General features: G+C 33.4%; 1 protein-coding gene across 1 annotated transcript; it reads right to left on the reverse strand.

The window, feature by feature from the left end:
- Positions 1–1,106: 1,106 nt before the first annotated feature.
- Positions 1,107–12,475, reverse strand: LOC112051489 (BLOC-2 complex member HPS5 homolog). The gene is made up of 5 exons (XM_024090159.2): positions 12,286–12,475; positions 10,393–10,503; positions 9,676–9,912; positions 6,794–9,025; positions 1,107–6,491 (listed from the first exon to the last, which is right to left on the reverse strand). Exons 1-5 carry the CDS (start codon positions 12,379–12,381, stop codon positions 6,165–6,167), a joined length of 3,003 nt encoding a protein of 1,000 aa, XP_023945927.2. The 5' UTR covers positions 12,382–12,475; the 3' UTR covers positions 1,107–6,164.
- Between the last annotated feature and the right edge of the window lie 1,219 nt (positions 12,476–13,694).

Raw genomic sequence — 13,694 nt, forward strand, 5'->3', positions numbered from 1 at the left:
GAAACGTTTTACCTAAGAATACCTACTGAAAGTCTGATGATGATTGGGAATTAATAATTCTACCAGACCCGACTTGAGCTAATTTAGAAATCATAAAATCCTCAACTGACCAGAGCTGTCAACTGACCAGAGCTGGGAGTCGAACCCAAGGCCTTTCCATTGAAAAGCAGTGCTACCAACTACGCCAGAGAGGTTCTTAGCCACACAGTATTTAAGCACATATATGAAAACCAGTGGCGAGCACAATTTCTTACTATGGTATGCACTATACATACAAATTGTACTTTTAGCAGAATCAAAAGTTAATTACAAAAATAAGAAAACCAATGTCGAACACTTCTTTGAAAAATTTACAATAATTGTCAGGACAACTTAATCAACAAATCAAACTGTAACCAAAATGAGATAGAATGGCAGAGAATGACCTTAAGTGGAGTCACGAACTTGTGATCGTTATATGTAGGGTTCAGGGTCCACTCAAGTCACTCTCCCCGCCTATCCCAAGTGACACATAAAGAATTACACAACAAGAAATGTAGACAGCTCGAAGGAGTATACAGAAGCCGACCGTACGACGAGCGCCTTATATCGCAAATCGTACTCGCCAACCGATCGCTACCCCTCTCTAACTCCCTACTCTTTACAGAAACAAGTAGCGCTACCTAGCGTCGGCACGAGTCAACACAAGATCGAGCGACGTCATATCCGTCTCAGACTATATAGAAAATCCTTTACTTAGTCCAGGTTCGTAATGTACTTAGGATACACAGTGCATTAATGCATATATGAAGTGCAAGCCAGTGATGAAAACCGCCAGTAGGTCAGATTTAAGAAAATTCTCAGGTATGCCGGTTTCCTCACGATGTTTTTCCTTCACCGTTTGAGACACGTGATATTTAATTTCTAAAAATGGACACAGCTGAAAAGTTGGAGGTACATGCCCCGGACCGGATTCGAACCCACACTCTTCGGAATCGGAGACAGAGGTCATATCCACCTGGCTATCACAGCTCTAAATATCGCCTCTAGTAGGCGAGTAGATTTAGAGGTTAGAGCTAGAGAGAGAATAAGACTAAGTAGAGTTAAACTTAAATTAAAGACCAAAATAATATTTTCAAATTATATATTAGCCAGATTTTTAACGTTAAATGTGACGTTACATCAGAATATTATATTTTGTTACAGGTTGATATGGATACAACTTGTTATATAGATACAAAAATATATATTTACATAATATGTCTATAAAATAAGCGTTAGGCGATTCCATAATTTAACACTTAAAGATATATGTTTTATATGTCTACAAAAGTATTTATTTACTATTAGAGTATAGTATCTAAATCTAAATACTTATAAGTATAGTGTGGCCAAAAAAATCTTGCCATTATGCGGAAAATAAATAGAAAACCAAAAGCAATTAGGCAAAGGCAAAGGCATCATAGTATGAAAGCTTTACTCATGTTGTACAAATAATGAAGTGGAATATATAGAATAAGTACTCAAGTTTACGATACAGTACAGATAATAAGTTACAGATACAGATAAGGCTGCCAGTCCACCGTAGCGGAGCGAGGCAGCGGAGCCGAGAAACGGAGAAATATAAAAAAATTGGATTTCACATAATCACTGCTCATCTAATAATAGTTGTTGTAAGGATTCAATTCTAAAATTAAAGCTGACAGTTACGATCTCGCATAAACATCGGTTTTTTATTAACCTCTAACTTAAACTCCCACATTAAAAAAATACGTCAAAAGAAAAAGTGAGTTAAAAAGTACTAGTGGCGCCCCCAATGCAAAATGGTGGTTTTTTTACATTTCTACGTCAGGCTATATAAATATTTTCTTTTACAAAGTACACACATTTTGAAATGGTTTAATAATTGTTAAGCGTTTAGTTAGGTCTAATTCAGAAACTAAAGTATATATTCGTACAAAAAAAAAAAAATACCGACCGAATTGAGAACCTCCTCCTTTTTGAAGTCGGTTAAAAATAATACATTACATCAGGTATAGTGCCTCAAATTTATCTCGGTGAGGGTGTGGTTGTTGTCGATTTTAGTATGTTTTTCAAAATGGCGTCCGCCACGTCATTAGATTTTTACCCTTTGCGTTAATTCCAGTTTTGGTCACCGGTAAGTAAAAAGAACTAAAAATAATAAAATTGTACAATTAATTGATTATGAAACACGGTTAAAACTCGATCAGGTCAGGTCAGGTTCGATCGTGCCGCGATGCAAGAACCAGCTCATGACTAAGGCCCCCGTATGGGTTCGAAACTAGTCGGGCATACTCCGACCTTATATCACGTGAGTTTTAGCCGTGTAATAATAATAACACTTACCATGGTTTAAAATTCTAAAATTGTAGTAAGTGTCACTTGTCAAAAAACTGTAACAGCTATAAAGGAAAATCCTTTAAAAAAAAACATTGTATTAAAAATAAAAATAAACGAAATTAATAAAAAATATACAAAATCAATTTATACTAAAAATAAAGATCTCAACTAAAATATTAAATAATAATCATTGGATAACTAGAATTTAACTTAAATAGGTGCCGCATAAATATTTAAAGGCATATATCGCATATTATAGATACTTTTATAAAGTATGGCACTAAAAAAATAAAAAAACTTGTTAAATTACAATTTCATGCTATTGCAAAATAATACAGAATTCGTATACATATAGAGGTAATGTTTAACTAAACGCCAGCACTCCTGGCATACAAAACATTAAAAATAGCATTATTTAGCAATAGGGATGATGACAGTTTTTTAAATTGTATATAAATTAAGAGTATACTAATAGCAAAGCAATTTTGTAAAAGGAACAGGGTATCTGCGATCATTACTTTCGGAGCTACAGGGATTTAAAGAGTCAGATTTGCGGCGCTGCCGCGGATCCCTGAAAAACGCCCCATACAAAATGGCACGATATAATGACGTCATAGGCAATGTAATGATCGTTAGATGTAATGTAATGCGCGTTCAAACAAAATTACTAATATCTTTGTTATTTGTGCGTTTATGCTCATAGTTCATATATTAAAAAATGTCACATTTAATGTAAGGAAGCTAAAACTGTATGAATTTTCATCTAATTACGATAAAATATTTTAAAATAGTTTTTGAAATTTTATAATCTCATTTATTTTGCAAATATCCAGTCAATCTTTGCTTTTTATGTATAAATTAGTTAACATTGACCCTATTTACCCGAATGTATCATAAAAATCAATATATTCAAACCTAGTCATCATCCCCAATTAAACTCGTTAGCACAGTTGTTGCATTATAAAGCAGACTATTGCAATTTTTCGAGCGAGATGGAAAGTTGTAATGTCACTCACACACACACACACACACACACACACAAAACTTTAGTGTTTACACACACACGAGAGTAAACACTAATGTTTTTTATTTCTGTTGCTTTTAAATACCTCACAAGGCTCAGGATTCTAACGGTCGTGCTACAGCGATTGAATCTTTCTCTTGCGCGGGATTCAAATTCGGATCGAAACAAAAACCAACTTTAGACACATTTGTGCTTATGTACTGTTCTTTCATAGACAATACTATTATAACTATGGTAAATGTGTCGAAAAGTTCAAAATAGTAATAAATTTATGAGATATGCCGAATAGTGCTATTCTATGTTTCACAGAATTACATATTTGTACGATCTTATTTGTATGTTTGTTGTATTAGGCCACTATTAAATAGACATTAAACACTACAATAAAAACAACATACATTTATCTATCAAAAACAACACATCATACAAAAACACTCATTATCTTAAAATGAACTATAACTCAATTTATCTACAATGGGTTGATTTGGACTCAAAAAAGTTCAATGCATCGAAATACAACAAATAAAACATTTAATACTAAAATAAAAAATAAAAATTTTGTATCCTCGCCCAAAATAACGTTATTTAAAAAAAAAATGTGCTTTTTATTCATCACTATCTGCGACTGTAATTCTTCTATAACTCAACAACTAAATGTTGACAACTAACAACATACTGTTGCTGAGCCACTGTTTCTGGTATAGCCACTGTATAACAAGTGACCCTACATGCAATTTCATAATATACTTAATCAATTGGCTATATGTTCAGAGATAGGCCGATAAGTTATCAAAACACGGTTATTAAAAATAAACTTCATAATATACATTAATTACCCTTAAAATTATGTTAATTATCTACTAACAAAATACAGATTCCTGTTACATAAACAAAACATCTCAAGTTAACATAATTATCCTATTCATCATTATACATACGACTAGAATAAATTAAGCTTCCAAATTGTATGTAGGCATAAGAATATTGAACATATATTTTTTTTAATAATAGGCTTTACGACTCTGGGTTCTAGCCCTTGCCTAGAATTTGTAAACCTCTATGCACTATTGACTTTAAATAATAATGTTAAATCAGCCATGGAATAAGAAATAATAATCACATAAGAGTTTAATTTTTTGGGATTATAAAGATGTCTCGATAATGTTATTCTGGGATTCTAACAGTTGTCTCAAAAGTCTCATAATATTCTAGGCGTTTAAACGTTGACTCAAAAGTCGCATTATTTTCCCAGATTCTAAAAATTGCCTCAAAGGTGCCATTATATTCTAGAATTCTAAAGTCGTTTCAAAAGTGTAATTATATTTTGGGATTCTAAAAGTAGCTTCATAAATAATTCTGGGATTCTAAAAATTGACTCAAAAGTCTCATTATATTCTGGGATTCTAAAAGTTGTCTCTAAAGTCTCATTATATTCTGAGATTCTAAAAGTTGACCCATAAGTGTCATTAGATTTTCAGAATACATAATTAATATCACATATAAAAGCAAATTATTACAAGCATTCGCAGATTTATTTTGGCTGGTGGGAGGCTTCGGCCGTGGCTAGTTACCACCCTACCGGCAAAGACGTCCCGCCAAGCGATTTAGCGTTCCGGTACGATACGGTAGAAACCAAAAGGGGTGTGGATTTTCATCCTCCTCCTAACAAGTTAGCCCGCTTCCATCTTAGACTGCATCATCACTTACCATCAGGTGAGATTGTAGTCAAGGGCTAACTTGTAAAGAATAAAAAAAAAAAAAAATTATTTCTCATTCCTAGGTGAAATCTTTATATAACTAGGCATTATAGCTAAAGATAGGCTACACACGTAGTATCAATACACAGTAAAAAATATTAATTTATGTACCTTTAGGTGTTCTATAGTAGTTTTATAGTGCAAGGCAGACATGTAGCAAGTCTATTCTCTTTCCAATGATATTTTACTCGTATACTAGAGATGAGGCACTAGCGCATCATGACTGAGGCGGACAAATGTGGAAAATTGACTTAATTTCATTTAATCATTATCAGTCAAGAGTCACGTGATCGTGTTTTCCATCGGATATGTCATTTCCATACATTTTGTTAGTTTTCGAAGCGTTTGTAGAAAGAGAATTGAAGTGATACAGTCCGAGAACCATTTGTGTGTTGTACACGCATTTGTGTGTGTAAACAAAAGGAAAAGGTCAGTATAAAAGAAACGGTTTATTAATTTATGTAATATGAGATGAGGTTCGTCTCTTTATGTAGTTTTATACAGATGTTAAAAAAAACGTTGTATAGTAACCACTCACCGGCAGATAATAGATTAATATGTCACTATACAATAGAACACCTAAAACATAGTTATTTTTTAGGTTTATGATTGGTCGCAATTTTAACCTGACGCTTTCTAGAATAGTTAATAATATAAAAACACAATTACGAATAAACGGCACACATAAAAAAATAGTATTTCAGAAATACTTGATAAAATACTGTAATCTGTGTTGAGCTCTTTAAAAAATATGGATTTTTTGGAAATCAAATTATAAATTCATATACAGTGGCAAGAACTAATTAAAAATAAAAATTTTGGTTTTTAAACAAGCATCGTTAAATAATTACATTACCTAGATAAAGCTATAATTTACAATATAGATTATGCAATAACACTGACATTCCTCTATGTTATCTATTGATCAAAAAATATTCCCTAACATTTTGAGTACCTATAGGCTATAATTTATGTAACACATATACATAGTACACAGATAATATATTTAATACAAACCATTATATGTTCACATATAATTAAAATTATTCAATACAGCAAGAAGGACACAATTTTATTTGGTTTAAATTCAAACATGCGCCATGAAAAGTGTGACCACACCTAAAAACCCATAGTCCGCCATCTTTGATTAAAACAATATTTTGTAATGGCAACCCACAAAGCGCGCAGTCAGTTAAGTTTATTATAGTCATCGCCATAGAAATGTCATTTGAGAGATTTTCTTGGGGATCTTTAGATAATCTATCATACACTTCCCTGAGCCCCCAAAATGGGGATGTAGCAGCCACAGTGAGGGGCAACGCTGTGTTCTTTATTACTCCATTCGATATACTTTGTAAAAGTTTGTGTATCTGTAAAACACGAAAAATAAACTAATTTAAAAAAAAAACAGTAACATGCGTCCATTTGATAGATTTAAGGTAAAGTTTGTGAGGTTATAAAGGATAATCTCTAACAACAGATAATTTCTAATAGGGGTTTTTGAAAACGTATATTTTTTCGTATGTGTATTAAGGGGGGCTCATAAAAAAATAGCTGCACCTTTAGGGGCTCTGAAAAAAAAGGGAAAATAAATTGTCATACAGAAAAACCTCCTTTCTCAGGATATTTTCCGGCATTATCATTTAAAAAGTAGAAATGAAAGATATCTTACCTCTTTCGTAGAATCTTCAAAATTGTAAGAACTGTATATCGTATCCGCCAAGGGAATTGTAATCGTGCAGTCATATTTCTCGTAAAGTGACACTAACAAACATGTATAATAAAATTTCACTGTTAGCGCTCCAAATTCTATTAGGTTTGCGTGTTTTTTCAACAATTTAACGGCATTTCTACCACCAACTGACTTTATGATCATCAAACCTATTTGGTCCCAACTCAACATATCTCTCACGGATATGTGTTCAAACTTTTTATTACAATTCAAGCATATATTTGCATACAAAGTAGCATACAACTGTATTGCTCGTTCCCAAGTATCTAAAGTGAACTGCGGTAAGAAAGAATGCAAAAGACTCTCATCGAGCATCTGTAATAGTATCCTAAGTATATTTATCAAGTCTTCGTTCCTTCTTAAGTACAAAATTTTCCTCCACAAATAAGGCATTCTTTTACAAACTTCGTAACACTGCTCTTTAGTCTGACTCGACCATTGTTGTTCAATGAATTCGTCTATCAACTCTGAAAACACAGGCATCTGACTTGTCCGCACATATGGCAGCGGAAAACCACAGTCGCACCCAATATTCGAATGTTTTGGCGTTTTTATATTCACGGCTATGCACGAATCAACGAAATATTTATACAACACTTCATCTTTTATTATCGAATCAATTAAATTATACTTGTTCTCTGAATTGCTCAAATATGTAAGGAAGATATTATTCGGCACAAATGTAGATTCATCAACAGCGCCGATAGAAATACAATACTTTTCTAATAATAACATTAGATCATATATCTTGCTAATATCACAGGCATAGCTATCAATTGTAGAGTTCAAATTCGACAATTCTGACTCATTATTCACAAGACTTAACCTAGAATATTGGTATAGCATTTTGCATATTTTATCTTGTTCTAAAACTTGATTGTCAACTTCTACAATATCTTGACTAGTTTCTTTGAAAATAATATCATTGTTTAACACAACTGGTGCATCGTCAAGAGTATATTCGTCTCGAGGAATCCATTTAGGAGCTTTTTCGTTTTCTTGAAATGTTTTCATCTGAGACACATCTTGCTTTTCAATACTAAGGTGTTTTAAGTCCTCCCATTTTTCTTTTAATATCTTTTTACTTGTATTAAGTTTATCTGATACTGTTATGCTTAAACCTTTTAAAGCGTGCACTGCTTCTGGTGATAGAGGACCAAATATGTTTTCATCACCATGTTTTGTTTGAATATTTTGATCTAATATAGATTGAGTTTGATATGTATTGTCTACAACATAAATTCCAGACTTCATTTGAGTTGCTTCACTAACTTTCAGACTATCAAATTTATCTAGCACCCCCTCCACACTTTTTAGCATCCCATTGTTATCTAACTTATCCCGTAATCCAACTAAGATGTTTAACTTTGGAGAAATTATACTTGAGAGCAAATATTCTTTGAAAATTTGACACATTTCGGCGCACAACAAAAATTTCTCATCAAAATAACATTTCACTAGAAACCTATCTAAATTCATAAACTTCAAACTAATAAAAGATCCATTAGACAACCACACATACACCATATCATTGTATAATTTGCACTCAACAATATCTTTGTATGCTTCACACCATACAGTGTCATCAACAGTTTGAAAATTAAGGAAGTACATTGCATTTTTATTGTATGCAAATATGGTGTCATTGAAGCTATATATTTTTGAAAAGTTAATGGATTGTCCGCTACCATCTAAAGATGCTTCTATACGATAGGTTTCTTTGTCATATGATTCTATTGTGACAACTTTAATGGGATGCTTAGCTAAAACCTGTTTGAATTGATGAGTTCTTTGAACTGTACCATCGACCGTAGCTTCCCATAATCGAGACGAAGGTCGGGCACAGAATATAGCAGTATTAGAAAATTCATCACCCACAATGAATCTGGTGTCCTCGTCAACAATGTTATATTTTTTAACTTCAGTAAAATCCTGTTCCTTATTCTCAATTGCACCGTTTGTGAGAGGTTTTAGAATATTCGCAAAGCAAGCTCCAAATTCACCATCTCTGAGCTTTTGACCTATTTGTCTATATTGCTCCTGAACAGTGTTACAAATATAGCATCTTGTGAGAGTTGAGACAAGTACCATGCAGTCTCTGGAGTCTAGTTGGCATATTCGGGAATCTAAACTCATGATTGTTTGAGAGGAACTCTGGAACATTCTTTTTGCCTGAAATTTAAAAATTATACATTGTAAAGCTCAACGTCTTCAGTGGCTAGGGCACATAGAGAGGATGCCAAATACTAGAGAGCTTAAAGTGATGACAAAATGGAGACCACAGGTAAAAATAATAAAAGAATGACCTAAAAGAATATGGCTAGATTGTGTTAAAGAGGACCTGCAAAAATGTAAAAATTAGCTGCGTGGGAAAAAAATGGAAATGGATTCAATGGTTCACCTCTTTCTCGAAACTGGATACTTAAAATATTAAAAAAAAATCTCAATTTGCTCAGCTGCATTTGCATGCATTCAAGCAGCTCAATATTTCAAAGTCCAAACTTGAGACTCCATAGGATCTTGTGATCCAACACCATAAAGTCTAGCCACTGACCATTGAGGCATTTGATTAGATGAATTATACTCTATACTTAATATTACAAAAACGTAATGGTGTAGTACTAAATAGTACATAGGTCTGTGATGTTGCAGAGGGTAATCTCCGGATCTACTGAACCCATTTTGAAAATTCTTATACTACATGAAAGCCAAATTATTTGTGAATGTCATAGGATATATTTCATCCCCGTATTCTCAAGGAAACGGGAAATACGCGGATGAAACTGCGGCTATTACATTATATATAGAAAAATAGAACTTACAATAAAACTTTGCAATTGCAGTACAGATACTTTGCCAACATCATCCCCTGCAAAGAGCATATTCCTGCTCCACACCATAGCAGTAACTTCATTACCCTGATGTTCTTTAGACGACGTTGATGAGTAGCCATTGCTCTGAGATTGGTCACATTCTGTCACTGTGAGAAACCCCTTGCCATTGGCAAAACCTATGTGCTTTTCATCTGCTGATATTGCAAGGCGTGTGATTGGGCCATCCTGTAATGTATAAAAAAAAAAAATACAAGTAGATCATTATTATCAACTCATATTCGGCTCACTGCTGAGCTCGAGTCTCCTCTCGGAATGAGAGGGGTTAGGCCAATAGACCATCACTCTGATCCAATGCGGATTGGCAGACTTCACACATGCAGAGAATTAAGAAAATTCTCTGGTATGCAGGTTTACTTACAATGTTTTTCCTAAACCGTTTGAGACACGTGATATTTAATTTCTTAAAATCCACACAACTGAAAAGTTGGAGGTGCATGCCCCGGACCAGATTCAAACCCACACCCTCCGGAATCGGAGGCAGAGGTCATATCCACAGCTCCTATAGTAAAGCCTAATCATAATATTAGTATCTACATAGCAAACGTATGGCTCTGTATTGCACAACAAAACAGCCAATCACATGGCCAAGTGGGCTAAGTCTGTGTAAAGCACCAAGTATCCAATAAAATGAATCTTTATACAAACCTTGCTAGGTATAAGCTGCACAAACTCGCACGGCCATCTGTTAAACACATAGATGCCGCCACTTGTTGCACCAAATGCTATCAATGATCTTGATACATCAAAACAGGTATACTGAAAATTGACAAACATTTGTTTAAGACAATAAAGAAGTCATTTGAAGATTGAGACAAATATCTTAGCATTCCATGGATTCAGTGTGGGGGTACCAGGTCTATCACATTGCAGAGAGAACAACTCCAAGCAGAGCCCTGGACCAATGGGCATGGGGTGAAAGAATTCCTTGACAAACAGCCCCCTACTCTGCTCGTGTTATTCTACCTCCCTTAAGCCGAACTTGGTAATGGAATCCTACTAGAGTAGCTTTGGATACCTCATTCTAATATAGAATTTTGCTGCAGTTCTAAACAGGTCTCTAAGCAACTTATAGAGAGATTTTGCCGGTTATCCTCTCTCACCTACTTCTACTGCATACAAACTAACCACATAGCAATTATTAGTTAGTTCATCTGTTAGGTCATAATATTTATTCACTTTTATACTGTGGTTCTTCAGAATTTTAGTCTCCCATGGTACAGTAAGCTCTAAAGTACTATATGCTCAGTTTGTTTGAAAAAAAAAGGAAATGTCTGTTCTTATCTCAAAATAGCAACATCCTCTGGGATTTTATAATGTTTTCGATATTCCATACATATCTATATACTTATAATAAAACTGGTCAAATTCTATACATTTATTTGCAATTTGAGATTTTTTTGAGAATTTGATATTGAGCCTGTTTTGACAAACTTATTATTTTTGCCTTTTATTTGTAATTAAAATTGGTTCAGTAAATCCTGATAACACCCATATGAAGAGGTAAAGTTTGAGGTTGTAGGATGCAATGACTTGACAGCGAGCTGGGCGGCCTGCTAAGCTTTTGGAGCGAGCTCGGCTGGATGGAGTGAATCCAGCTGGGACCTACACCGAAGGACCAGTGTACAGCAGCCAATCACAGGGCTAAGTGCAAAAACGGCCCAGAAGAAAGAAGATGAAGCATGCAATGAGGTTTTCTTGTTGCTAAAACATTGACTTCGGGACAGCCTTTATTGTGACAAACTAATTTAATTAAATGGGTTTGTGCTGCAAAGTGCAAATACATACTCTAAAGGCAGATGTACATTTGTCTGATGTAATGTCAGAACAGAATCAGTATCATATATATGGCATATCATTTTATATGGCAAAGTTTACACTTATGTGTTGTCATGATGGCTTCCGATGCGCCACATGCGAAATGTATGAAACCAATTCTGTTCTGATGCATTACAACACAACACATCAGACAAATATAAATCCGGCTTAACTGAACGAAAAATAACGTGTTCTTTAAAATGCAAAGATTTTTACATTTACTGTCAGTATTTGCTGATGTTGTAAAAAATCTTATGGAACGGTATGCAATATTTTACTCTAATATTTTCCTAAACTTTTTGTTTTTTTTTTCCAGTTTGTTTCCCTGTTTTTTTGGTGGACAAATAAAATATATAAACAAATGAGTAAAAAATAAACTGTCATACATAACTGAGAATTATGTAGACATTATTTTTGAAATAGGATTTTTTGGAATAGGACATGTTTTTCTTTTTTAATGTAAATTTTTGTGAGTTCATAAAAAGTAAAAAGCAAGAAAGGAAGCTCATCTTAAATTTTTTAAGTTAACAGTGGCATAGAACAAAAAAGTACTTGATTTGCATAATAAACCTTTAAATTTCAATTCTTAAAACTATCAATATATTATGAAAATAGTCACTAGATCATTCATTGAATATTAATAATTACAATATTATTATGAAAATACGAACAGTTTTTGAACTGGTGCCAAATTCGAAATATAATTTGAATGGAAGAACTAACCTTAATGCGCTGTATGTTTTTTATGGGACAGTTTATAGTTTCAGTGATATCCGGCAGCTCCTGAAGGATATACGGTGATATTTTAGAATTAGACATGTTTTATTAGCACATTTTCTAATGTTTCACAATTTCACGCCTGTTTTTCATTAATAAACATTACGAGTTACGACCACTTACGACAAAGAATATTGTATTGGTAATCTGTCAATGTCAACAAAGTGAAGTGTCAAGACTCAAGATCGAAATGTCAGTGTCTACTGTCAACTAGTGTCAAGTCATCTCTTTTAGAATTGATTTTTTTAACTACTTTCACGGCTCTGAGTTCTAGAATTTTGAAACAATATAAAAATTAATATTTTAGCGTTTTCTGTTAAAAGATACCAATAGAAGGCCGAAAACTTGCGAGCCACAGGCATTACATTTTTATCTTTGTTTTCTTCTACGTCTAACAAAAAATACGTCGTGCGATTCGGTACAAGATTACTGTGTCTAAGTAGGTAACAAAAGATACTAAAATAAAATAAAATTTTTAATAATTTAAAAGTATTTATTTAGTTGAATAGTTACGTTTACTAGATAATAATTACTTAGAATATAATAAGAATAAAATTAAGTTGACGAAGTTTCGTTACAATATTATATATTAATCGTAGCATAATTATTTTTACACGCTGAAACTATACATGAATTCGATAGACTCCTGGGTAATTAAGAGTTACCTACTTTAACCATTAAAGTGTTTTTCAGATAGCATGGGTACGGTGACAATTGCCTTATGACGTTCATAATACGTACTATTATCGTGAATCGTGGCAAATATTCAATAGTGAAACGAACTGTCGCCGTACCCATCCTATCTGAAAAACACTATAAAATAGAGTTGTATTGGTTAACCAAGGGTCTATCAAAGATGACAGTTGTTATCTAGTGAAGGATTTACAAATTTGTCGCCTTGTCCATATGTTTTCTGTTCCAGTACGTACCAAGTCTGTTCAATATTTACCACTACTACTGTGCTTGCTAAAAACGGTAACTTATAGCGGTATATTATTTTTAAAGTATAATAGAATTTAAAGAAAATAAAAATTTTAATAAAAAAAATTCAACCGACTTCCTACTCGAAAATTAACCTAAACTAAAAAGCAAAAAAATAACATCTTACCTATATGCTACCTTCGGATCAGTTTGAAGGCGGTGCCAATCCAGTGTCATGGTTTAATTAAAGCCGTTTCTGGAAGAACCACAGAAATTTTGTAATTTAAACGGCTTAAATTAAAACATCACTGGGTTGGCACCGCCTTCAAACTGATCCGAAGGTAGCATATAGGTAAGATGTTATTTTTTTGCTTTTTAGTTTAGGTTAATTTTCGAGTAGGAAGTCGGTTGAATTTTTTTTATTAAAATTTTTA

This window comes from Bicyclus anynana, chromosome 23, assembly GCF_947172395.1.
Source record: "Bicyclus anynana chromosome 23, ilBicAnyn1.1, whole genome shotgun sequence".
Taxonomy (NCBI): Eukaryota; Metazoa; Arthropoda; class Insecta; order Lepidoptera; family Nymphalidae; genus Bicyclus; species Bicyclus anynana.